Source organism: Passer domesticus, chromosome 25 (assembly GCF_036417665.1).
Source record: "Passer domesticus isolate bPasDom1 chromosome 25, bPasDom1.hap1, whole genome shotgun sequence".
In the NCBI taxonomy this organism is placed as follows: Eukaryota; Metazoa; Chordata; class Aves; order Passeriformes; family Passeridae; genus Passer; species Passer domesticus.
Genome location: NC_087498.1, coordinates 5031650 through 5058285, shown reverse-complemented (window position 1 = coordinate 5058285; position 26636 = coordinate 5031650). Strand labels below are relative to the sequence as shown.

The 26636-nt window shown below is 53.7% G+C and overlaps 1 protein-coding gene across 10 annotated transcripts in view; it reads right to left on the bottom strand.

The window, feature by feature from the left end:
• Positions 1-4801: 4801 nt before the first annotated feature.
• Positions 4802-26636, bottom strand: part of ANKS1A (ankyrin repeat and sterile alpha motif domain containing 1A) — a 74177-nt gene continuing 52342 nt past the window's right edge. For 6 of the 10 annotated variants that reach the window (XM_064399064.1, XM_064399069.1, XM_064399068.1 and 3 more), the window contains 11 exons: positions 26504-26610; positions 15596-15694; positions 15140-15292; positions 14910-15017; positions 13140-13304; positions 12683-12808; positions 12499-12570; positions 12048-12134; positions 11583-11720; positions 10806-10976; positions 4802-9668 (listed from right to left, as the gene is read on the bottom strand). In XM_064399064.1, the coding sequence (XP_064255134.1) occupies positions 9549-9668; positions 10806-10976; positions 11583-11720; positions 12048-12134; positions 12499-12570; positions 12683-12808; positions 13140-13304; positions 14910-15017; positions 15140-15292; positions 15596-15694; positions 26504-26610 (1346 nt within the window). In that variant the 3' untranslated portion in view covers positions 4802-9548. Of the gene's footprint in view, positions 9669-10289; positions 10389-10805; positions 10977-11582; positions 11721-12047; positions 12135-12498; positions 12571-12682; positions 12809-13139; positions 13305-14909; positions 15018-15139; positions 15293-15595; positions 15695-26503; positions 26611-26636 lie in introns of all 10 variants that reach the window. The other 4 variants (XM_064399073.1, XM_064399074.1, XM_064399065.1 and 1 more) reach the window with 3 other exon arrangements.

Sequence of the window (26636 nt, the reverse complement as noted above, 5' to 3'; positions counted from 1 at the left end):
AGAAGCGTGGCCATTCCACAGGTGAGGAAGGTCCAGCCACGGAGCTCTCTCTGCTCCTGCCAGGAAAACGGGAGCCTTCTTGGAAAGCTGAGCCCTCTGCTCCAGGCTGGGTTTGATTTCTTAGGGGAGTTGCTTCAAGCAGGGCAGAGGAGACCTGCGTGGGCTCCCCACAGCCCCTCATGGATGAGGCAGATTCACAGCCCAAACGGTCCCTTCCAATGTGATCACCAGGGTTACACATTTCTGACGTGACAAAAGGGCAAATTGGAAATCTCCCTATGGAGTTTGCTGCCTAACACTCCCAGCGCTCACCCTGAAAGACTCAAAATCCCAATTTCCTCCCTTGGGATTTCAGCTAGATGGCTTGGCTAAAACAAATGAGATTAATCTAATCAGAGAGATGGATGGAGCACATTGAAACAGTAGATTAAAAGAACACACCCAGGCCAATTACCAGTGCTCCTGAGGTCCTCTGCCTTTGTGGCAAGCTAAACCCACTCAGGAATTAGATTGCCTTGCAGAAATCTGCAGGAAATGCATTAAAAATACATTCTTCTATTACAATCCTTCATGTCACCAGTCACATGGGAAAGGAAATTAATGCAGGGGAAATGCATATATATTTAAATACAATTGCCTCCTCTGGGATCAGGATTTATAGGTTGGAAGCAACGGGCCATGCTCTGAAACAGAGACAAGAGCAAAGTGCAGTCCCTCAGGAACTGTGCTGTTCCACTCTCTATAAATGCTATTTCCCCATCCTCAGCTTCCTCACGCGACGGTAAGGATCAGAAAAGGGCAGGAGCAGGGTCTGGCACTGCACAAAACACATAAGGAGCACTGAGGGAAGTTCCTGGGTGGGATTTGGGCCAGGCAGGTCTCATGATGAGCTTTACTGGTTTTCTTTCTCATGCCCAGTTGCTTTCCCACTCACAAGCTGTCCCCACAGTTCTGAGCAGCTGCCCCATCCCCATCCCATCCCATCCCATCCCATCCCATCCCATCCCATCCCATCCCATCCCATCCCATCCCATCCCATCCCATCCCATCCCATCCCATCCCATCCCATCCCTCAGTGCCGCAGGTGCTGGCTGGCAGCTGTCATGGATGTGGAGGAAATAAATTAAGAAGGGGGAAAAATGCCAGGAGGGAGAAAAAAGGCAAGTTGTTTATTGGCACACAAGGAGCCTCATCCCAGCGTCTGCAGGTTTGCCCTTCGGAAGGTTTAACCCCAATCCCAGAGAAGTGCAGGAGAGCTTACAGCAGGTGACCGGAGTCAAGCCCTCCTTTTTGGGCCCACCAAAAAGGGACAAGCTCTGAGGAACGAGGGAGGAGGAAGGATGCTGCGGCGGCTGCAGCGCTCCCTGCAGCTCCCGCTGCCGCTCCCCGACGGCTCCGGGCCGGCCCCACAGCCGGGCCGGGATGCGATGACAGGGCCGGGATGCGATGGCAGGGCCGGGATGCGATGGCAGGGCCGGGTGCGATGGCAGGGCCGGGATGCGATGGCAAACCCCGGGTTGCCCCCGGGTCTCGCCGCCGCTGCCGCCCCTCAGCGCGACGCCTCACACCGGGGCCGTCGCCCCCCTCGCTCACCCCCTCCGCCCGTAATGGGAGCGCCCCTCTGCGCCGCCTCGACACGGCGCCTGGCGCGGCCCATTGGCAGAACAGGGGGAGTCCCGGCCCGCCGGGCCCGAAGGCGGCTTTGGGGTGGTGGGCGCGGGACCCCGGGGTGCGGGCAGCGGCCGAGGGCAGTGCCCGCTGTTCGTTCCCTCAGTGCCCGCTGTTCGTTCCCTCAGTGCCCGCTGCTCTTTCCCTCAGTGCCCGCTGTTCGTTCCCTCAGTGCCCGCTGTTCGCTCCCTCAGTGCCCGCTGTTCGTTCCCTCAGTTCCCGCTGTCCGTTCCCTCAGTGCCCGCTGTTCGTTCCCTCAGTGCCCGCTGTTCGCTCCCTCAGTGCCCGCTGTTCACTCCCTCAGTGCCCGCTGCTCTTTCCCTCAGTGCCCGCTGTTCGTTCCCTCAGTGCCCGCTGTTCGCTCCCTCAGTGCCCGCTGTTCGTTCCCTCAGTGCCCGCTGTTCGTTCCCTCAGTGCCCGCTGCTCTTTCCCTCAGTGCCCGCTGTTCGTTCCCTCAGTGCCCGCTGTTCGCTCCCTCAGTGCCCGCTGTTCGTTCCCTCAGTGCCCGCTGTTCGTTCCCTCAGTGCCCGCTGCTCTTTCCCTCAGTGCCCGCTGTTCGCTCCCTCAGTGCCCGCTGTTCACTCCCTCAGTGCCCGGTATTCATTCCCTCAGTGCCCGCTGCTCTTTCCCTCAGTGCCCGCTGTTCGCTCCCTCAGTGCCCGCTGTTCACTCCCTCAGTGCCCGGTATTCATTCCCTCAATGCCCGCTGTTCGTTCCCTCAGTTCCCGCTGTTCGCTCCCTCAGTGCCCGCTGCTCTTTCCCTCAGTGCCCGGTATTCATTCCCTCAGTGCCCGCTGTTCGTTCCCTCAGTGCCCGGTATTCATTCCCTCAGTGCCCGCTGTTCGTTCCCTCATACCCGCTGTTCGTTCCGGCCGGCACTAGGGGTCAGCCCCGCGCCGGGGATCGCGGGGACGAGAGGGCGGCGGGTCCCCTCACAGCCACAGCGGCCGAGGTGATCTGTCTGTACACAAACGTGCACGTTTTCACTCAAAAGCTGCTCAGAAAATGCTTTTAACCCCCTTTTCCTCTCGAGGCTGGGTTCGCGTTCCTTGCCTTATTTTTACCCTGCCTTTCTGCAGCCAGGCCTGCTCCGGTTGTCTCCCGGAGCCCGCTGTGGGCAGTCACCGGTGACATTTCCACACTGACCATTGTGCATGAAATTGTCCTTGGAGACTGCCAGGGGTCGGCTTCTCCCACACAGGTCTGCGTGTATATAAATATAAATATGTATCTTTATATTCAGGCTTGGCTTTTCTCTGTCTCGTAGCAAAAAAATGTGCGAGAATGGGGATGGGGTGGGTTTGGGTCTGACTGAAGAAGTACCAAGAAAATAAGATGGCTCTTGGAATAAGCAAAAAAAGTTGGAGCCTGTTTTATTTATTCGTTGCTTCATGATTTACTAAGAAGTTCTTAAATCTGATGAGTGTCAGGTATGAGTCACTAATACGGAAAGATTTATAAGCTCCAGCTGTGTAAGCTGTGATTGTGACATGAACAAAGCAGACTCTGCAGAGGAGCTCTCCTCTGAGGCGTTGGTGTCTCAGCTGAAGAGCTCTCTAAAGTGACTGTCTCTGCACCTTCTGCAGAAGATCTGGCCAGACTTTGTCCCCTGCACACCACAAGTCACTGATGTGGCTTTTTCCTGCATGAAAGAAATTGGATGTTGGACAGAGAAAGCAAGGGGAGTACACCTGATCCTGACGTGCTCTCAGGTGCACACAGTCACCTGGGTTCCTGTGCTGGCTGCTGGTTTATCTGCATCCCTCCAGAGCATTCCTGGTTCCTACAGCAACCCTCTGTAATAGGGCTGCCCCTAATCTGCTCCTGGCTGCCTGAGGAAGCTTCTCTCACAGATTTCTTTTGATTTACCAATTATTTTTTGTTTTCATACTCTCCCCTCCTACAGGGCAGTAGATTCATTCCCTCCTCAGCCTTTTAATTTTCCTTGATGGACCATATTCTCAAAAAGATTTCCCAAAGGGCCTTGGTTCCATTCAGGAGGAGCTGCTGGAAGTTGGGTGCAGGTTTGGAAGTGCAATCAACAACAGGCAAGAGTTTGGGAATTCTCAGGAAGGAACTTCTCCCAGCTGGATTATTTCTGCTCACATTCTCCACGTACCAGGCAGGGGTGGAATCCATTCTCCTCCAGTCTCTCAGATCTTGCCTCAGCTTGTAAAAATTCATCCAACAACTCCACCGAGGCCAGCAGGAGATAACCCTTGGGACATCAGGATCTGAATAAACCTCTCAACTAGAAAAAGCAGAAGTCTTTTCTCCTCAAAAACCTGTCACTATTTGGTGGGGAAGGCTAGGGGCTGTGGAGCTCACTGAACTGCAGTGCACATCAGGCCTTTTAAACTCAGTTAAAAACTCAGATTCTGCCTGGGGCCTGTAACCTCTGCTGAGGTGTCAGTCCCAGCCAGGGCTGTGAGGGATAAAACCTCATGGTGCTTCAAACCATTAAAGCAGCTCAGTGTATTTCATGTCAGCCTGAAAACCTGACTTGCCTTGCTATTAGAAATGGAACATACGGTATAAATTTAGCAATCCCTGGTGTATTTAGCATTTCACATCAGTCGGGTTTTACTTGACACGAAAATCTGAACTTTAACCTGTATTTAAATGTCTGGATTTCTTGCTCTAATTTTACAAACTGAAATGTCCTAATTCCTGGCAAGCCCCAGCTCTTTGCTGGGTAAATGTTCTGAACTATGGTTGCCCAAATGGGTACTGGTGTCCCAGGAACCACTCGCTGCCGTGCTGCAAAAAAGGATTTCAGTGGCTATCCCCATACATGGAGCCCCCAGGGACACAGTCCTTGCAGATGTACTTTAGTGGGGGCAAAAATGTGCTTTTCTAACCCTCCATCATGTGTAGAATACACCCACAATGCCTGCAGACCCTCGTGCTGTCTTTAACAGAACATTTGGATGTGATTTTACGCATAAATTAGACTCAAAATAATAATATTCAATGTTTGGGTCATTATGACTGGCTGCAGAAAAAAAACAGCTTCAACCAAAGCTCCCAAACCCCCCAGCCAGTGCCTGCAGGATGAGAACTGCCCTGCTTTGACACAGACCCCCAGCAGGACTTGGGCACAACACGGGGGCCACACACAAGAGCACACACGTGTGTCTAAGGTTGTTTATTAATTCGGTCTGTTCTAAGTTGTACAATTATGAAAACAACAAAACGACTGCTGGAAGCCCAGGAATATTTACAATCTCGCCTTGTTGTAGTGAGGTCAGTCTATGTCGTTGCACAGATTGGTTATGTTTGGTACCACAAGATGTTTAAAATTCAGACAAATTTGAACAGATTAACAATTGTATATACAGGAAATAAAAGGAAATTCAAGTATCAAAATACAGACAGATTAAATAACATTTGTATTACAAATCAGCCCCACTGCCATACATCACAATTAGCAAAAATGTCCACATTGCAAACTGAACTCGACTGTCTCTGCCCTGTCAGGGAATCCCAGGTTATTCTTCTGTGGGTAAGAAAAATGTCTGAGCTGGGTTGACTTAGCGAGAACAGCACAGGTACTTTTCTTTTGGGAAAACAAATTTAAGGTAATACCAATGTGAGATTTAAAAGGGAGACCTTTGCAACACGACAGCGTTGTGAGCGCTGTGCTGGCTCCAAAACACGGATCTGAGCAGAGCCAGGGAAATGCTGCTGCTGCTGCTGCTGGCAACTTCTGAGGTGGGTGGAAGGAGCATTAAAGCTTTGGCTCCACCCCAGCTGCACACAGAACGGGACAATTTCAGGGCTTTTTGGCATCTGCTCTGTGTCTCAGCAGCCTCCTGAAGGTACAGACTTCACTACAGGTACAGCCTGGAAGGTGCTGCTTCTTCTCCCTGGGAGGGGGGTGTGTACCCCTAAAAAGTTGCATAATTTCTTCTAAAAAGAGCAATCCCAAAGCAAGTTTAAAGTCAGTTGAACAGCTAAGGTTAGCGCTGATTTTTTTTTCTTTGTAAACACAAAATAAAAAAAGGATAAAGCATCTTCAATTTGAAAAAAAAAAATCATCCCCTCCTATAAAAAGAAAGACAAAACTCGGCAACTCTGTTTGCCAGCCGTGAGTGAGGGCTCAGCCCACAAACCAAAGTCTGTGAAACACAATCTGTCTTTAAAAGAGAGGAACAGAGGAGCCCCAACTCCTCCCGGGCAGGTAATGCAGCAGATGCAGTTGGATGCAATGTCACGTTCAGCACCAGAAATGTGGGGCAGTTTCCTCCAGATAGCACAAAACCCTGCAGGGAGGAAGAGCCCGAATACTGCACAGTGGGTGGGTGGAGGAGGCCAGGAGCCAACAACTGGCACAGCCCAGGGTCAGCCTCCAGCACTGAGTCCCTTGAGAGACCCCACCACACTGAACTGCCAAAACAACTGCTCTGTCTGTGAGGAAGGTGAGAAAGGGAGTATCTGGCTAAAGAATGGATCACTAAAGACAACCACAGGATTACACGTGGGGCTGGAATGGACCACCAGGGTCAACCGAGCCCAGTGCCTGAAGATTGGAGTCTTCATCACCACGTTACCTCCAAGCCAACCTCCAAAAAAGCTCACGTGTCAGAAAGGAAAGGTGTCCCTCCTCCCAAGCAGAGGTTCAATTTGCAATCTCACCAAAGACACCAAATATTTACACTTACACCAGTATGAATTGCAACATGTGCATAACAAGGAATGTTAGGTTTCCTAAATTCATTGACTTAACCCAAAATCTCCACTCGCCCTTCCCAATCCTTTACAGGTCTGTGCCCTTGGGATTATGGTTCACTTCCCTCCCAGCCTCACTGGTGAGAGAGACTAAAGGAAATCCTGACATACAGCAGCAACTGGAGTTAAACAGGAATTACTCGGGCACAGCGCTCCCGTGGCAGCAGGTCCCACAGCCCTGCCAGGGCCTGGCGAGATCACCACAGACACACTGAGCTGCATTTTGCATCTGAAGAATTCATATCACAACCATTTTAACACTCTCCCCCAGAGGGGAACAGTCTGAAAACACGTCAGTGACAGCCCAAACCACTGTGAAACACTCGGTAATTCAGAAAAAAGCAAGCACACAGCACCTTTGAGGTGGTGTCTTTGGGGACACTGGGCTCGGATGGGGCCAAGCCACCCTCAGGCTGATGTGGTTTGTCCTTGGGGATGGACTGTTTCAGTGTAATGCCCAAAATTTAACTCCTTATTTGTTCATCTTCTGAAACGGTTGCACTAATTAAATAATGAGCTAGTATCAAAAAAGTGCTAAATCACAATTGAATATACTTAAAAAAACCCCAACCCTTCAGGGCATAACTGCATTTAAAAACAAGACAGGTGCACAGAGGCTGGAGCAGGGAGCTGTCCCCAGGAATTCAGTGCGGAAACAGGAAGAAACGGGGTCCTTGCCATAGAAATGTCAAGTATTGCAACACGACAGTTCAGGGGATAAGGAAGCTTTGTACCATCGGGGATATTGGCCACAGCTGCTCTGGGGTGAAAGATCCTTTGCAGATTCTTTTCCTCAAGTTACTTCCATTTGCTATAAAAGCGTGGAGTGGCTTGGAGAACAGGGTGCAGACTTACCCTACCAGGTTCTCACACAGGAGGAAGTGATCTCCAAGAATTTGGCGTTCTCTCCTGTTCACCCAGAGCTGAAGCAGAGTAAGTACCATCAGAAATGTGCACACCACGCCCCTGCTAAGACTTTCTATCGTGCTCCTCGCCGGACTGCAGGATTCTCAGTAAATAAAAATCTGTTTTGTTTTTTTTTTCCTCACCAAAAAGCTGCAGTGCTACATTGAAACCGTGAACCGGATTTGCTCTGTGTCACTTCGTTAAAAAAGAAACCGGTGGAAAGACGTTTTGTCTCAGACTAGGAAAGGCGACATCGCTCTTGGCCTCCGAGTGTCGAGTTTTCCTTTGCTAGGAATGGAGATGAGCAGCTTTCCTCGGCGGAGCTGGGTCCCTTCCCCCCTGTGCTCTGGGAGCCCTCACCGAGCAGCCACGCACCCACTCTGAGGCACCCACCCGTGCCAGGGGGGAGATGATCTTCATGTCAGGAGGCCACTGCGTCCAGGTCTCTGCCAAGCTACTACATCCCGTGGTAGGAGACGGCTGCCCGGAGCTCAGCTTCGCAGAGGCAAACAGAAAGGAAGATAATGGAATGAATTTCCGAGTCACACAAAAACACCTGCTGGAGAGGCGAGGCGAACGGCCCAGAGACGGGACGCAAAAACCGTCAGGGCTACGGCCACGGAGCGGCAGCGGCGCCGTCTGGGAAGGGCTGCCTGGGATCCCTGCTGGGTTTGGGCACCCTTAGAAAGGCACATGCTCTCGTGACCCGGATTTAGGGGGTGTGGGGGGACCTGCCCTTCCCAGCTGAGAGCAGGGGGAGGTGAAGAGCTCAGAGCTCTGACACTGGGGGGACGTGTGGCAGCTGCGTGGTGAACACCTACACATAGAAACTGCTCTGCCACCCACGCCAGGGACTGAGTTTCTCTTAGAGGGACACAGAAACCTTCAGGGCACTCTTAGAGCTTGGAAAAGTGCTGATGGAACCCAAACCCAGCCTCCTGGAGCACCTCAGGCACAGCAATGTTCTGTTGTCCACAAGGCCTGGGCTGGCAGGGTGGCACTGCAGGCCCTGGGCAGTGCTGACTCTGTGGCATATGAAATGTATGTACTAGACTGAGCTTTCCTTATTTTTTTTGCTCTAACACTTTTACTTTTAGTCCTCTCACTGGGTTCCCACTGGCTGAGCCCTCAGTCTGAGGTCAGTTTGCCATTAAGTCGCAAATGACTTGGGAGATCAAACTCATTCCTGAGAAAGAGCTAAATAAGGACTTTGAAACACCAAATTTCACTGCAGGTGAGGGGAAATGAAAGATCTGAGGCAGCAGCTCCAAAGCCACATCAAAACTCAGACAACCTGCTACTGGGCCCTAACACCAGGGGCAAATAACCTGGGGCTGCTCTCTAACCTCTCCCTGCTGATGCTGCTTGTGGTGCCCAGCTGACACCTCTCCTCCCCAGCCTGGGGCTAACATCAGCGTGTGCCTTTGGAAGCTTAACCACAGGCTGCCACGTCAGAACTTCACAAGAAGTCTGGCGAGTGTAAACACAAGGACTATGAGGGAAAGAAAAACCTACAAAGGACTGAAATGCATGCAACCAAACCCCCCCTCGTGTCCGAGGGGACAGAGCTCACAGTGGGAACGATCACACCCGGCCCGAACCAACGCTCCCCACCACCCAGAGCAAGTTCTGTGCTGGGCTTTGAGGAAGGAGACTGCGGGCAAGGGCGGCTGTGAGGGAACTGAAGTGCCCGTGTGTTATCTGCAGAGAGCATCACAGTGGTTAGTGTCGGTTCGACTGGCAGGAAGGAGAGGTGAGTTCACTGAACAGTACACAGCCGTGGCTCAGTTGGGAAGAGGAGGATCTAGGAGGAGGGAGTGTGTGCACCGAAGAGACAAGAGGTCTCCATCAGTCCAAGGACAAGGTGAGATAGAAAAAAAAAGGCCTGGGGAGTATCACATTGCCCCAGGGATTCACAGTGCCAGAGCGAGGGGGGAAGACGTGAAAACGGTGGGCGGCTTTCCTGGATCCACATCTCCGACTGCCAGCCTGCCCTCTCTGCTCCTCCCGCCTCGCCTGGCGGGCAGCTACAGTTACCCTTGATTCCGAGTAAGGAGATTCACAGTGTTCAGCAGCGATCAGGTACAAAAGCCGTTTAAGTCTACAGTCTCCTGAGTGCTGCTGCCTTGGACGCGGTGCCTACGCGGGCTCAGGGCGAGCAGCTGGAGGAAGAGGGAGTTTAGAAGAGCAGACAGATCAGATCGCAAAGGCACGGTTAGACGGGGCGGACGCGGGCGTTTGCTTTAGAAGATAGTGGTCTCATACTTAGTGCTGAGGGTCCGCTTGGAGTCCTGCTTGGGGTCCACGACCCAGGAGACACTGGCATGAGACTGGGAGTCTTGGTCCACTTCAGGGGGATCCAGCTAGAAAATAAGGAGAGAAAGGGCATCTTAGGACACCTGTGCTTCTAGGACAGGATGAGCAGGGACTCAAAGCACGGAGCGCCTGCCTGCCTACTGCCCGTCCCAAAAACGTGATGTGTGCAAGGAAGCAGCTCTGGCTGGGGAGGCATTTGAGTCCTTCACAGCTAAAATGTGTCTGGCCAAGTCAGTCTCAACCCAGCACCCCAAGATGACTCCCTGCATTAGGTTGTGAGTCCCTGTCACCATCAGCGACAGCTTTGCTCATCTCAAACAAGCATGAAAAATGAAAAAAGCTACAGAAATGGGACAGAGGCAGACAGCTCCTGGCAGGTGAGCTCCCACGTGCTTCACCCTCCTGACCAAGCATGGCTCTTCCTCTTGTCCTGCTAAATCAGGGTGCCACGGGGAAGTTACCACCCCAGCAGGAGCAACGGGGTTAGCTGAGAGCTGCCACACTGCATCAGCAGGGGCGGTGGGAGCAGCAGAGCCCCTGGCGTGGGCCAGAATGAGCATGGGGATGAACAACAGGAGGCAGGACACGGGGCACAGCAGGAGATACAGAAGTGGGGAGGCAGCCCGGGTGGGTTTGGAATGGAGGATGGCAGGAAGAAGGGTAAAGACCTTCGCTCCAGGACTAACAGACTGCAGCGGCAGGTAGGAGGGGCGGTGTGTTGTACAGGTGTGACAGTAACAACAGCGGGTGTCGGGAGGGAGCGGCACCTGAGCGGGGGGAGCAAGCAGAACACAGACAAAAGGACACATTAAAGGAAGGCAGTGGCTTGTGCAGCAGTCCCTGCTCCTCAGCAGCTCCAGTCTTAGCTGGTTTTGGCTATGGGGAATCCCATGCTGCAGCTCACCTACGTATCTCACTGCAGCTCTGCAGGGTTTGCACGTGGAAGCTCGTGCTGAACCCAGCAGGGCACTAAAGCCCCATCCCACCTGAGCTATTTCCACCTCTGCCACCCTCTGTCAGCCCTGCAGCAGAACTGACACAGACACAGAGCTGCAGTGCCAGCAGCAGGACAGGCACCTGGACACGTCTGGGCTCCCCCCACCACCCAGGGGAGGTGTAGGGCTGTGGTGCCCACAAGAACCCCAGCTCAGCCCAGCAGGTCGCTCCTGCCCGCACCCACGTACCGCGGATTTCCTCATGCCTGCTCGTGGTTTAGGCACCGGTTTGGAAGATTTTGTTTCAATCATTTCTCCTGCTCCAGCACCCAGAGGCTTTGCTCTCTGGGCTTGCAGGGCGAGCTGGTAGGCGACCTCGAATGCCTGCCCCAACGTGAGGATGATCTCGTACGTCAGGTTCTTGGAGAGAACACAGAGAACACAAAGCTGTCAGATCACCCTGGACACAGTCCCCCTTGTGCTCAGAAGCTGCTCTGGGGTCACAGACCTTCCCATCAGCAGGTGACATCCTGCTGTGTCCCTGGCAAAGCCACTGAGCTCCAGATGTGGGGGGAGCCTGCCCCCAGGGCCTCCTGCCCACGTCTAAAGCCCCACCAGTACTGCAGTACAGCAGCACAAAGAAAAATAGCCCAAAAGTCTTGTGCAATTTTGATTCTGCCCAAGTATAAAAGCAAATCACACTTCTACCTTCTCTGAGTTGTTACATCAGCCCATTATGCTCAACATAATTGAGAGCATGTTAGGGGTTTGTGCAGAGCACATTCCCCAGGAGGGAAAGCTCCTGCCCTGCTTTATTCAGCACTGGAGATGGCAGGAATGAAACCAGACAAATATTCTCTTTGTCCACAGAGGTCCAAAGGACAGGCATTTGAACCAAGACTACTTTAGGGTAAAAGTGGGTGAAAGAACCCTGGAAAGGAGCAGTCTGTGACTAGCCAATAAAGCTGAGGGATGAAACAAATGGGCTGTGAAAGCCCAGGGGATGTGACATGACAATGCACTCACCACATCCACAGTGCTGAAGACATGGCAGTAGTGATGGCTGGTCTGCAGGTCCTTGGTGATGTAGGCAAAGGTGCAGAGGTCCTCAGGGTCCTGAGCAGCACAGGAGATGTTCCGGATCTCGTGCTCAGCAATGACATTCTGCCAGGGTCAACCACAAGCACCCGTCACCCTTCTGGGGATGGCAAATACACCCAGCAAACAGTGGCTGTGGGGGTCTCCCAGCCAGACCAGTCCCAGCTCCCTCCCATGGCAGGAATAAATGGCAACATGGTCCACAAGCAGCCAGTCTGCCAAGCCTTGGCACTCAGGTGATCATCACCACCTTGGTATTCTCCACCAGCTCCAGAAGCTCCCCAGGACTATCTGTGGCTCCTGGAGCCACAAAAAGTGACCTGCAGTCCCCAGGCAGGTGGGATTGCAGGCTGTGTCCCTCCAGACACTGACTTTGAGGCATCTGCAGCTCACCTTGTTGGAGGCATCGATGAACTTCACCCCTTTGTATGTGATGGACAGGATTATGGTTGGGATCTTCTTCATGTGCTCCGTGGATTTCTTCAGAAACAAGAATATTCAAGTGACCAACTGTGAATGGATGCCCCTTCTTTACCCCCACACCAGAGACCCCCAAGCCTGTACAGGAAGTTTTGGGGATCTGGGACCAGGAGGAGGAAAGTTAGCTCCTGGTGGAAGCAGAGGGGAAGAGACAAGGACCTGAAGAGAACCCAGCCACCACTTCCCCAGTGAAATCACCCACTCTCCCAGACCCTCTGCATACTGGAACAATGCTCTGGCAGCTCACCAGAGACAGTGGCACTGCCTATTTGGTGGACAGGGCTCGGGGAACCACTGCAGTCCCCCCTCCCCACCCCACATCATCACCCCCAGGCTGCAAGTGAAGCCCCCAGCCCCTCCCTACCCTCATCTTGGCACAGGCGTCCTGGGTGGACTCTGTCCCTCGGAGGTCTTTGATCAACATGGAGCCCAAGTACTGTGTGAAGGGGGGAGAGATGTTAAATCCTGCCAATGCCAAGGCAATGACACTGCCCTGAGACCCCCGAGCTCCTCATCCTCACCACCCCCACTACCCAAAAGCCACTTACGTTGGCCTCGTACCCGCAGGACTCGAAGATGAGCTTCTCAGGCTGGTGCTGCCAGTTTTGAACAGGGGCATAGGGGGCTGCCAGGCTGGGGGGGCGCAGGGTGAGCCTGGACTCCCGACGGTCCTCCTGCATGGCAAGAAGCAGGGATGTGAAGCCACAGTGGGCTGGAGCAGCTCTCACTGGGGCTCCTTGAGCTGAGTGGATTGAGGCTGGCAATGGCCAAATCCCCCAGGAGCTGGGTGGAGGTAGCACATGGGGTTAAGGTGCCAGTGCTGATGGAAGTGTGAGCCATCCATTTTTGAGGTGAAATTGAGGCATAAAGGAGCTGCTGACTCTAATGTCTGAGGGAAGCTGAGCCTGACCAGCTCCCTCCCTGCATCATCCTCCCTTCTCCCTGGCTCCAGAGATGGGGGAGCTGTGCAGAGGGCCCCCAGGACACACAGAAACACCCACTAACCTGTGCTTTGTAGCGCTCAGCTCTGGCGTAGGGAGCAACCTCAGTGCCACGATCGTGCTGCCTCCTGGCAGTGTCCCCAGAGGGCAGCAGGAGATCAGCAGATCTGCCTGTGCAGGAGTCGTTCTGGCTCAGGGGAGACGATGTCTGGGACATCAAATCCTGGCACTGGAAGGAGCAGACACCACAAAGGGACCCAGTCAGCTCGGGCTGTGCTGTGCCCCCCATCATTCCCTCCACACTGCCCAGCATTGAGTGGACTAATGGGGTCAGCTCCTGCCTCAGTGCCAATCCCACCCTTTACCTCCTGCACGAGACACCTCACATGCTCCAGGATGGTTTCAGCCATGTACTCACCCTTTGTGCCCAGCATGCCTCTGCCTCCAAGAGCTCATCCCAGGAGGGCAGGGGACACGCTGGGCTGGGGGCAAGGTGATTCCAGAGGGGTGGGCTCCCTTAAGCACTAAGCTAAGCCCCCGAGGGCGATGATGCTCAGCCACCCCAGCAGAGGAGCGCCGGGAGCAGCCGCCAGAGCGCGCCCAGGGCCCGCAGGCAGGGCCAGAGCCTCGGCACAGCTGTGGCCGCATTATTCCCATTATTCCCATTCATTCTCGCTTGATTTGCCATTGACGTCCGCTGGAGCTCACCAGCTGCAGCGCCAGGAAATGCTGCAAATGGCCCATTCTCCCAGGCAGCCTCCCCGGGCAGCATCTCAATCAGCAGAGCAGCCTCTCCCTGCCTCAGCAGCCTTCGGCTCGCCCGGCTCGGGGTGCTGATCCTTCCCTGGCTGCTGGTGCTCCTGTGCCCCTTCTGCCTGGCACAGGGCACTGAGCAGCGGGTCTGTACTGGGCACCCTCCCAGTGCAGCACCAGAGTGAACCCTCTGTTCTCACACTTGAGCCCAGTTCCTAAAGAATCCCGTGTCAGCAAGCAGGACACAGCAGCCCAACTCGCTTCAGCTGTTTGGGTTGGAAAGGTTGGGAATCCAAGAGGGCAGAGCTCTGCAGCAGGGCAAGGACCAGATGTTTAGGTTGGGTAAATGCTAATCACTCCAGTTCCTGCTCCAGGAAGCTGATTAGCAATCTCTGGGAGGAGGCAGCACAACATGCTACCCCATATTCCTGAGCTCAGGGTCGCTCTGAGCCCAGCAGCTTCTGCCAAACTCAGCTCTCAAAAGCCAGTTTTCAGGAAGAAGGGGAATGTGATGCTTCCCTCCCAGCCAAGTCCCATAACAAGGGCCTGACATCCAAATGCTGCCACTCCTGCAGCAAAAATCAACATCCACCCATCTTGTGGAGTGTTACTTGGCAGCGAGAGCGGGAGCTCTCAGCAGCCCAGCCGGGCCAGGAGAGGGCTCTGGATCCCAAGGGTGCAATCAAACCCCAAGTCCCAGCTGCAGCCACTCTCCAGCTGGGCTGGGGCACTCCTGCCTGCTGAAAGCTCCCACATCTGACCAGGAACCAAGGGTAACAAAGTGGGCACAGAGCTCCTTTCCGTGCAGGGCAGAGGTGGGAGTGGCACCCTGCACCCCTTCAGTGCAGACACCTAATCCCTAGGGGCAGCCTGGCCTTTCCCATGGGATCAGCACCCAGAGGCTGCCCTGCAAGGGCTGGAATTATTTTGCCCCACTCACTGCAAGGTTGCTCCTGCACAAGAATTTGCTTGGGTGGCTGAAGAGGATGAGGCAAGCAGCTGTATGGACACCACTGGCCATGGCAAGATTTCTCCCAGCACTGACACACCATCAGGCAGGGAGCCACGAGCAGGGACTCACTCTCAGCTGTGAGAACCGTGGTGGCTTGGCTGGTGGCTCCTCGTAGGGTCTGTCTGCCAGGGAGGCAATGATCCTCTTCCGATGGCCCAGCAGGTTCACTTTCAGCACCTGCAGGGAGAGATCAGGGTCAGCACGGGCACAGAGCTGCTCTGAGAGACTTGCAGCAAGTGCCAGCCCCAGGGAGCAGGGCAGGGCCGTGCTGCCCTGGCAGGAGGGGGGGGGACACTCACGTTCACTATCTCAAGCTCCCAGAGGTTTTTCACAGTGTCAATAGAGCTGTAGCCACTCGAGAGGAAGGACTGGATGTAATCCTGCAGCCCCAGGGAGTCGAGCCATGCAGGAACTGATGGCTGGCTGTTCCCATCACAGCCCAGGGGTTTCAACTGTGAAAGCACAGGAAAGGTGTTAAAAGCTGCAGGAGCAGGGATCCCAAGGGATGTGGAGGTCAATGAAAATAAATTTACAGGCCATCACTATCTCCACTAGCCAGTAACAAAATCACTGTACAAACAAAGGATCAAGACTGGCAGGAGGAAGAGTCCCACCATCCACATAGCCTGGAAGAGCAGTACACCCCTCCTCCTCCTCCCTGCGACTTCCCACAGCCCTGGAGATGCAGGGTCTGGCTTTTCTCTCCCCCGTGCTCACAGCCATGCCTGGCAGTGCCCATCTGGGCTGGTGCTGACCTTGGGGAGGGAGCGAGCAGCCTGGAGCAGCTTCCGCCGGTGCTGCGGGTCACCGATGCCGATGTCGCGCAGGTCCTGGTCCTCCATGACATTACAGCCCTGTGGGGACAGCAGGCAGTCACACGGCAGCAGGGGACAACAGGAGCCACGCCCGTGTGTGAATGGACATCACTCAGGTAGGGCACCCTCCTGACTTGACCTCCAGCACATCCTGGCAGCAGGAGGAGGAAGAGGAGGAAGAGGAGAAGGATGAGGAAGCTTCCAAGGCTGGGAGCTCTGCCCCATGTACCGACCTTGGGCACAGAGAGGGCTGACACGAGCAGAGCTACAGCACACAGAGCACTGCCCTCCCCTCCCTGCCCTTAGCCCCGGGGCATGGCTTACTGCCACCTCCCGTGGGATTGACACACAGAGGCTTTAAACAGAGCCCAGGCAAACCCCAGCCCCCTCCATGCCCCAGCAGGGGCTCTGGCTTCTGCTCAACCTCTCTGGGTTCTGCTCAGCCTCTCTGGGTTCTGCTCAGCCTCCCTCCATGGCCACAGGGAGACCTGCACTGCTTTCCCTGGCAGCAGGGGAGGGTCAGGTGTCTCCTGTGGCCTGGGCAGGGCCAGAGATGCTCCAGTCACCCCACACTGTGCTGTTAAAACCCATTTTCTGCCCCTTCCCCCTGCAGAGCAGAAGCACACGGACTCCATCCCCCTTTAAAAGCCTCTGTCACAACCTGCCTCCCTGCCCTCCTACCTGGGCAGAGCTCAGCAGGACACGTCTCCCCAGGCCTGGCAGAGCCACGCTGCTGTGGCTGAAGGCTCCAGCTGGAGCCCAGTCCCCTCCCTGGCCCTGCCTCCCTCTGCTCCCCAGAGTCCCAGCAGGTGTGTGCCCACAGCGCTTCACTGCTCCACATTCTGCTTTTATAAGAGAAACCCAATTAAGGCCGGCTGCAGGCAAGGTGAGGGCAGGTGAGACTGCCAGGCACTCTCCACAAAGGGCAGCAAGGCTTTCCTGCCCCTTCCCATCCATGTTTTTGTGGGATTTCAGCAGGTGTGCTTTGCTGAGTGCTGCCTGCTTTAAGTGCAGCGAGCTGCCCCAGAGCAGCGTGTCCTTGCCCCCAGCCATGCCAGCAGCATCTCTGCCACCTCCATAGCAGGTGTGGTGACAGCAGAGCAGGATGGCACATGGCTCTCCACCCAGGAGCTGCCCTTCCCTCTACCAGAGGTAAGAAATGCCCTGAGAGCTCTGTGCCCTGCAGCCCACATCAGTCATTTAGCAACCAGCAAATGAGCAATGGGTGGAAGGAGGCAGAGCCCTCAACACCCCCTGACAGGGCTCCTCTGCCTCCCCCTCCCTTGGCAGGTCAGATCCCACACACTGCATTCCTGGAGAGCTGGGAGGGGACAGCAGAGCAGAGCCTGAGCTGACAGCCATGGCATAAAGGCATTTATTTGTCTGAGAGTTGTTTAAACAACAGAAAAGTCGTGGCTAAATGGCTCTGCAGCCCACAGTGGGGGGGATTAATTCTGTGTTTTCCCAAAGGCCAGCTCACAGACTGTGCCAGTCAGGGCCGTTGTGCTGGGAAGAGCTACTGCCACTGCCCCAGAGCCCCTGAGCACCCCAGACCACGGCCAGACCCTCTGCCCTGCACCCCAGAGCCTGTGAGCGAGGCCAAGGGACACCAATGCTCCCCTGATGGAGCCACATCACATGAACTGTTCTGTGCACCCCTCAAGTGCACAAATCAGGGAGTAAGAAGAGGCAGGTTGTTGCTGAAAGCTCCAGGCTGCCGTTTGGTGCACAAGCTGCAACTCTTTTGGACTGGGAACAAATTCCCAGTGATTATCACAAGGAGCTGCTGCTGCCAGGGCAGTGACCTCTGGCTGGTGGGCAGCAGCACCCCCCAGAAAGATGGAAACATCCCCTCCCCTTCCTTGTTCATGAATTTTAAGCCAAAGAGCCACATTTAATGTGCATTCCTGTAACAGCAGGGGATTGTGTGCTGGCTCCAGGGAGGAGGGAAGGGATTAGTGGGGATTAACTCCCCTGACAGACAGACACCTCACCTGGCAGGAATGCTGTATGTGTGCAAGGAATTCATCTCCCAGAGAGGGATGGCTTGGAAAGGGCTTTTTGAAATGGACAAAGAGGGCCAGAGCAGGCGATGGGATTTCTCTCACAGGTTTGGAAAGCAAAGTATTACTGCCCTGTGAGGGGGACGAGGAGGGAGGGACTGAAGTGCCCACAGCATGGCACACCTCAGGTACCTGGAACCTGCAGTTCCAATGCCTGGGCCTGCTCTGATCCCTTGACCTGCCCATCCTGGTACTCTGTGGCTCCATCCCCCTGCAGAGAGCCAGGGCTGGAGCTGGGGTAGTGCAGGGAAGGTGCTGGCAAGGGCAGAGCTCACAGCCAGCCCTTCCCCTCGTGCCACCAGGACCAGTCAGCAGTGGAATGAGCTGTGACAATGGCAATGCAAAATTTTCATGTACAAAAACTAAACAAGCTTGCTGATCCCATTTGCACTTTCACTCATGCTCACTTTCCAGTGTTGAGCCCTTTTTGGTGCTAATCCCCTTTGACATGGCGATCCCACATGAGCAGCACAGAGCTGGTGGCTCTTGCTCTCCACAGGGCACCAGTGCCAGCCCCAAGGCAGGGCAGTGGGTGTTCTCTCACCTTTGGCATCTCAAATTCGAAGAAAATTGCTTGTTCTGTAGCAAGGAGAGAAGGTAGTTAAACACTGTGAAGCCTACAGCTTTCTCCTGCACTCCTTATTTTTATGTGTCACATTAAATTCCCTCGGTGGCAGTCTGTATTCTCTGGGTACTTAACAAGGATAGACAAAGCATAGCAGCTCTGAACAAATCATTCCAGCCCTGGTGCAGGAGAAACGTCCTTCAAACCCATCCAGATTTCAACTCCCATGGAAAACAATAATCTGCCACTAAAAGAGAGAATTAAATACAAAGACACTGGAGATCTTTTAACCTTTGCCAGCCACACAGAGGAGCCAGACTTTAAACCTGGCTGCACTCAACACGCCCTCAGGCAAGAGCCAAGGAGCAGAGCTGCTCTGCACGGGCTGCTGCTGCTTTTTGGTTTTACCCAAAGGCTCTCTTTGGTGCTGGCCACAGGGCAGCAGATGCCACCTCCCAGTGCCCCTCTGAGGGCACAGGGCAGCCCCAGCTCCCACCAGCCCCTCCTCAGGTCCTCTGAGGACGGGCTCAGTGGGGAGAGCAGGGCTCCAGGATGTGCTCTGCCATCAGCCCAGTGCTCCAGGAGCCTCCAGCAGCAGCCTCAGAGATGCCAATTACAATCAAAAAGACTTTCCCAAGACGTGTTTCCAATGTTATTCCTTGTGACAAGTGCTTTTACCTTGCATGTTCCTCCTGGGTGCCCCAGCCCTGTGGGGCTGAGCAGAGTGAGGGAGGCTCAGGGCTGGCCCAGGCCAGAGCTCTCCCTGTCACCCACATTTTGGGGCAGTGAGGGACACCCAAGAGCTCCTCCATGCCAACATCTCACCATGTGCTCTGTCAGGAACCAGCCCCCAGCTGGGCTCAGCCAGGGAAATGCATTACCTGGGGCAGAGCAAGTGGGGCTGCTCAAAGAGCTGAAGCACCAGCCTGGGCTGGGTAGGCTGAGTGCCACCCTGGGACCCAGCTGGCACAGACTGGCTGCCAAGCAGGCAGAGGGCCCTTCATCCCCCAACCTGGCCTTCAGCTTCCTCCGAGCCAAACTGAGCCCCCTCCCTGGAGAGGCACCAATACCCAGCACCAGGAGGGACCCCCCTGTGCCCCCACGCTGCCCCGAGGGAGGGCAGGATCTGCCACTGATCCCTGTCCCCACTGGGAGCCCTGGGGGATGCTGGTGCAGCCTGCAGAGACACGAGCTCTTGGAAAAAGGCTTGGCTCTGTCATGCCTCACTGCCTGCACTGTAGTTAAACAGCCTGTGAGGCTCCAGGTTTCTCATTAAAGGAAGAAAAACCAGTCAGAGGTTACTTGGCAGAAGGCAGAGTCCCCTCCTGCTACCGAGGTGACCCCAAAGTGACTGAGATCTGCCAGATTCTTCCTCCAGCAGGACACTCTGCAGGCACTTAACTACCCAATTTTCAGATGCTGCTTCTTCCCCAGAGGCTGGCGTGTGTCCATGCTCCTGTTCCAGCTCAGGAAGGGCCTGGGGCAGCGAGTGTTCTGTGCAGGACGTGTGGCTGATGCCAGCACTGGTGTGAGCACACCCTGCACAGGCAGGATGGGACCAGGACAGGACCAGGACAGGACCAGGACAGGACCAGGATGGGTCTGCTGCAGAAAGCAACAGATGCAAACCCCAAACACAGCGTTCCCAGACTCCAGAGGCTCCTGCAGACATCCCAAGCAGAGAGACAGATGAATGCTCTCTGTGCATACAATGCTCTTTTTCTTTTTCCCCTCAGTGCATTCGAGACAATTTGCATCTTGTTGAAGATTCTGCTGTCACTGCTTTGCTCTGCTTTTGGCAGAGATGGAGACATGTCCAGCTCACAGCTGGGCACACCCAGATCTCAGAGCAGGGGGACTCCATTTGGTCACACCAATCTGTGTTTGTGATCTGTGGAGTTTGGTGCCTTCCCTTAAAGACATCTGGGGTACATGAGTGGAGAGCAGGGGAAAGGATCTGTTTGGCCATGGGCACGATGAGGAAGCCCCAGCTCTTCACAGAGCATGGATGGGGAAAGGGGCTCATACACCAAACCCTACAATAAATCTGAGATTAGCACACAGCCCTTCAGTTTTAATTTTTGTCCCCATGCAGACTGGCAGCGTGACAATGGCAACAGAGGGAATCGGTCATGGTTGTCAAGTTCAGGCAATTTTATTGAGAGAAAAAAAAAATTAACTGCAACTTTAATGGTTTTTTTAAATGTTTATAGGGCCTGGAGCTACTAATGAATCAAACATAAGTATCCTCTAAATTGCCAGTTCTGGTCCACCCACTTTGCTCCTCAAAATCCACTCCAACCTCTCTGCTCCCCGTGGAGTCCATTCCTGTTATCCAGGGAGCTTTGGCACAGCTCTGCCACATTTCCCAAGATCCTCAAACTTCCTTCAACCCCAGATCCCTGCATGCCTCTGCTCTCACCATTCAAACAACCCAAACACCCCTACCATGGGGGATAAAGCACAGTCCTTGGAACCTCCCAAGGACCAGCCAGAACCCACTGGGAGATGTCAAACAAAATTCATTTAATTGAATGAAGTGATTCCCACTCAGGGGCTTGGCAGAGACCCTTACCCCAGGGTCCAGCTCCCCTCTTAGGAGCTTTAGTGCTGCTCAGTCAGTCTGGGATACTGGCACGTGTTCCTGGGGGCTGACAGCAGTGACCAAATCCAGAAGCAGCCACCCAGAGCTTCTGCCCAGCTGAGGAGAGCTTGCTCCAGTTCCAGCCTGACACAGCCCAGGCATGGGCTACACAGAGCTCACCTGAGTCTGCACGAAAATCCCTGCACAGCTGAGGTCAGGCCACGTTCTTGCTGTGCTTCAACAAGAGTAGATGCAGTAAAAAACCCTACCAGGGGTCTCTGGTGGCTCCTCACAGATCATTCCTGGGTGCAAACTGCTACTGGAATGTGTCAGTGCAGTCTTCCCCGAATGGCTACTATAAAATGACAAGTTCTATATGAAAATAGAAAAAAGCTCTGGGGCAGACACATTCCCAGAGCATGTCCACAGCCTGGCTGCTGCCCAGGGGACCAGCAGCTGTGTGCCAAGCTGGAACTGCATCAGGCAGAGCTGAGTGACTGAGGACACAGGACATGCCAGTGCTCCAGCAGGACAGGTGAGAACCAGGATTTACCAGGTGAGGACAAGGATTTGCAGATGTCAGCCCACACCCAAACCCCAGGATCTGAAGAGCAGAGGAGACCTGGCTCTGTCAGATGTGGAGCAGGGCTGTCCTCAGCCCGGGAAGGCACAAGAGGTGCCGAGCTCAGCTCACACCCCCAGCCAAGGTGAGCCAACCTGAGCCAAGCCTCAACTCCACATTTATCCTGGTTATGCCTGCACACACAGAGAGGAGAAGGGGAAGGAAAGGCTTTCCATTAGTGAGCAACACTGCAGGCTAATCTAACATGGCTCTGAATTGCATTGAATCACATTAATGTCAGTACTCTAAATTATTTGCAGACACCCCATTCTTCCACCACCATCATTTTTCTACCACTTCTCCCCAATTATAAAAAAATAAATAAAATCCCCCAGAGGAGCCCAGGGCACTACACACAGAGAACAGATTTCCCTTTCTGACGCTGTCTCATTGAATCAGCATTAGCTGCTTTCCACACACTCCATGGGAATCCAGGCTTGAACAATAAAAAAAAAAGCCATAAAAAATGGTTTATGTTCTCTTTTACCTGCTCATTTGTGAATCAAAATATCTTTCAACTGAATAAGAAGTTCAACTCCAGAACACTGCCAGAGCACGCGGGGTTTGCCCTTCTCAGATGTCAGCCCAGGGGAGGCTGTGGGGCAGCAGCAAGATCCTGCCCTCCAGGGGAAGGGGAAAGCTTTTCAAGCATCTCAGATACATTTATGGCATCTGTGGGATCACAAAACACCGTGTGAGGGAACAGGTAATGGCATTTCCTTCCCACTTCTGTGGAGTTATTGCAATTCCTTCTCATTACGGTGGCCGTGTCCTTGCCCTCTCCAGACAGGCAAAGTCCAGCCTGCTGTTTCCCTGGGTTAATCTCTGTTTGCTCCAGGGACCAGGAATGCACTGGGTGTCCCAAAAATCAATTTCCTACACATTTTGGACTTCCCAAAAGGGGCATCTGTGGCAGATGCACCGGTGAGCACAGCAGACATGATGGGGCCAAGCTCCAGGAGCAGCAGAATCCCTCTTGGTCCATATTCCTGTGACATTTTTCCTGCTCTCCCAGCTCATTGCCCGCCAAGGACAATTAAGCCCATTTATTGTGCACTTTTCGGGATGACACCTCTCACTCAGTGCTGCAGTGTTGGGATCTGACCTTTCCTTCCCCTCCTCTGGTGAGGGATGAGGCAATGAGGCTCCTGGAACTCGGCGCACGCTACGGGGCCGCGTTCCTCCACGTGGGAGGCAGCACTGCTGGGTGCTGGGGTGGGCATTCCTGCTTCACTGGAGCTGCTCACATTTGGCAGGCAATGCTGCTGAGGGTTTTATCCTACTTGCAGAGCTGTATTTTTGCTAAGTCAAGGACAGCACAGCCACTGCCAGCAGCTTTGCCTCGGCTGTGCTCACCCACCGCACAAATAAACTTTCCCCTCTGATGAAGGAATCCCAGCAGGCTGCAGAGCAGGAGGATTGGAAGCACTATCTCCACTTGAGCTGCTCCTAATCCCAGCTGCCTGCACAGGCTGCTGCCCAATTCCAGCTCCACATGAAAAGCAGCAGCTTGAGTGTCCCAGTCTGACTGCCCCGTGGCAGTGGTGCTGGCCATGAAGGTCGCTTGGTGGCAATGCAGAGGGTGAGGGAAAGAAGCTGCTGTCTTGGATAGTGGGGTTTGTGCTTGAGAGTGGCAGAGTAACAGGGAAAGCCTCTTCCCTACCTTGTCCATAAACACAGTGTGGCTACTGTAGGAAACTTGAAGGGAATAGAAGAATTTCTGCAGACACAGAGATGTGACCCAGTATCCAGAGGTGGGAAGAGAACTGCAGTGTTTTGGAAAGCTAAGCTACCTAAATTCATCTTTTATCACCCCTTTCTTCCCTCAACCAAGCCAAAAGATTGCACAATCCAAGATCTGTGTAGACTTTGGTCCTTTCCCAGGAACATGTAGATGGACGAGGGCGCTCCAACGTCAGGTCACATCCATGTCCCAAAAATCCTGCTGACTTGTGCCAGCAATACCCACCCCCGAGTGAAGCCAGCGCTTGATCAAGACCAACTTTGTCCCAGATGCAGAGCTGAAGTTCCCAGGAGCAGAGAGGAGGCTCCAGAGCACCCTTCCCTTCCAGAGCTCAGCCTGTGAACACTCGTGGCTCCCAGTGTCACCTGCAGGAGCTGTGGGTCCCTGAGCCCCTCTCAGATTTGCTCAGCAGACCCTGAGAGGAGCAGGACTCCCTGCTGCCCACTCCAGCTGCAGCCTGTCCAGTGAGGCAGCCAGCACGTGGCTGGAGCACAGCTAATCCCCTAATCCCCAGTTCCTGGAGTTCTGAAAATAACGGAATTATTATTTTTGGAAACAACACATGTTTCTGCTTTCCTATATTAACATCTAATTAAGAAGCCAAATATATTTACAGAGCACTTTTCAAACTCCCTTTACACACAGTGTGCTCATGAATCATTTCCCTACCTGGGGGTAAAGGCTCTTGTGACACGGGGCATAGATTAACACAGGAGCCAGCTGAAAATACCCAGGGAATCAGAAATTCCTGAAAGCAGACCCAGCTGCAGTACAGGCCACCAGAGCTCCAGCAAGCCCAGCACCCCCAGTTTGAGTCTTTTACAACCCTAATCCACACTGGGGGCAAACAGGGCACTTTAAACCCTGGTTCTCCAGTGCAGAACAGCACCAGGCACCCTGGTGCCTTCTCAGACTGTTTTTAACCCTCCTCTGAGTTATCTGCTACAGGCTGAGTGTCTTCCTCAGCAATGAAAGGGCTCTTTTAGGACACTGCCCTGCTCTGTAGCTGCACAATCTCTGCACACTCAACACTCCCCTCCTGCAAAGCTCCTGGTTTGCCCCCAAAAAGCACCTGGGGACCCCAGAGCAAAGGGACCATCCTGGCATGCCAGAACACCCTGCAGCTCTCTGAGCAGGGAGCAATGCAATGCAAAATCCTGCACAGAAAACACTTTTCATATCAAAATACTCCAATTTCCTAGTTTAGGCCACTAAAACTTAATTAACCTCATAACCCACCTGGTGATTTGCAAGCCATTACCCAGCGTTCTTTGGACCTTGAAATGCTGAACACAGTGAGGTCCGAAGAGGGATTAATCCTTTCATAGAAACTGTTTAACTCCAGGAAATGAACACTCTTATTTTGGAATATTCTCTGTTAGAGACTGGAAGGGGCAGCCAATAAAGCAATGGTTGTGCAGAAATGAGGACTGGGCAGCTCAGCTCTCAGAGCTTGGTGTCCTGAGCCCATGCTCTGCCCAGCTTCAGTGTTCACAGCAGTTTTAATAATTCATCCAAAACCATCAAAAACACCACTAGAACCAAATTAACTACCTGCTCCTCACTTGGCCTCTATCTGAAGGTTTTGCTCCCTCAACACCAAAAGCTGAAGGCAAGGAACAACACAGAGGGAAAGATTCTAAATAATTCAACTTTCCTGCTGTGCTAATGTATTAGCTTGGAGTTCTCAGGGCTGGGATGAATGGATTTAAAGCCAGGGTTGGCACGGGTGCCAGGGTCAACTCCCTAGGAAAGGAGATAAGCAGCAAAATGGAAATAAGCTGGACTTTGCACAAAATATTTGTGAAATTTAAGAGGAGTGAGCAAATGAGTGTCCCATCCCCTGAATCCAGCAGCAGCCAACTCCTGCACTGGGAGCAGGGGAGAAAAATGTCCAGCCATGAAGAGAGCAAATCCTACCAGGTACCCAACACCACCACACAGAGGGACACACACAGCAGCCTTTGCTACTGGAGTTTTGAGCTTAGTGGGGTCCATCACACCTGGGCAGGCAAGGGAAAGGTGTTGTACCTGCAACTGCTGGGTGAGAGCAGCCACTGACCCCACAATGATCACAGATCCATCAGCAGGGGATCCCAAGAGGATCTACAATGTTATTTTGTTTAAATTTGTTGTGACATCTCCAAACAGCCCCAGCACACACAGGGATGCTGAACCCTCACACATCCCTGGCCAAGAGTCCACTGGGTGGGACATGGGGTGAAAACCACAGCAAACCCCAGCTCTGGAGGGGAGTGTTGGCCCTGCCAGGGGAAGGGAAAGCAAATGGCCTGGCTGCTTGCTGTGGAGACCAGGAGGCACAGCTGGATAGACCCCACAGCATTTATCTTCCTATTTTTTAAAGGATAATTACACCCTGCCTTTAAGCAGCCCGACAGATGCTGCTCAGGTGTGTGCTTCCTTGAGCCTCCATCCATGCCCCTTCCTGGCTTCCTGTCTCTCTCCAGCTGCCCCTCATGCCCTCCCCAGCCCTGATGGCCACTGTGTGCTCCCAAACCCCCTCACCCAGCTCACATCCTCCTGGTGTCACCTCTCTGCACTGTCCCCAGCACCAGAGGTGTCACTGCTCCTGTTCCAAGGCAGGATGCTGCATTAGCCAAAATGACTTTTCCAATGTTTACATCCATTTTTTTGTTACTTGCCAAACTTAGAGTCCATATTCAAAAGTATTTCTCTAAGGCATGCAGGGAGAACCCCTCCTGCAGCACCAAGATTTTCCCTCCTGGCAGCTCATCCATCATTCCACAAGAATTCTTGGATTTTTACACTGTGCTGCTTTAAGTTTCTAGACACTGGTGACTAAAACCCCTCAACCCTGAGCATTACCATGTCGTCATCACTAGGTTTCAGAGCCAACAGTGTCAGTGCAATTAGGTACAGCTCATTAACATACTGCCTGCCTGCTCTGAGCAAGTACAGTTCCAACAAGAGGTCTGCTGCCTCCTTCACAGCCCAGAGCACAAACTGCTCAGGGCTTCCATCAAATTTCAGTTCCCGTTTCTGGAGTAAATTGGACAGTAAAGATTTAGCGGGCAGACGAAATAAAATTTCAACGATAAAACCAACAACACCCGAATTAAATGCGAAAACACAACATAACCCTCACCTACTCCTTCTGCCCAACCTCCTTCACTCCCAACACCATCCTGGCGGGCGGCAGAACCCCGGCACGGGGTGGCACCCACACTGGGCATCGGCAACACGGGAAGCTTTGGCCAAGCTGCTCCCCGAGGGCCCTGGGGCACTCACCAGGAAGCGCACATCGTCGAAGCCGTTCAGGAGCAGTTTGCTCTCGTACTGCTGCAGGCCGATGGACTCCAGCCACTCCCCGACGCTCTGCTCCAGCATCCGCGAACCTGACGAGAGAGGAATCGGCAGCCGC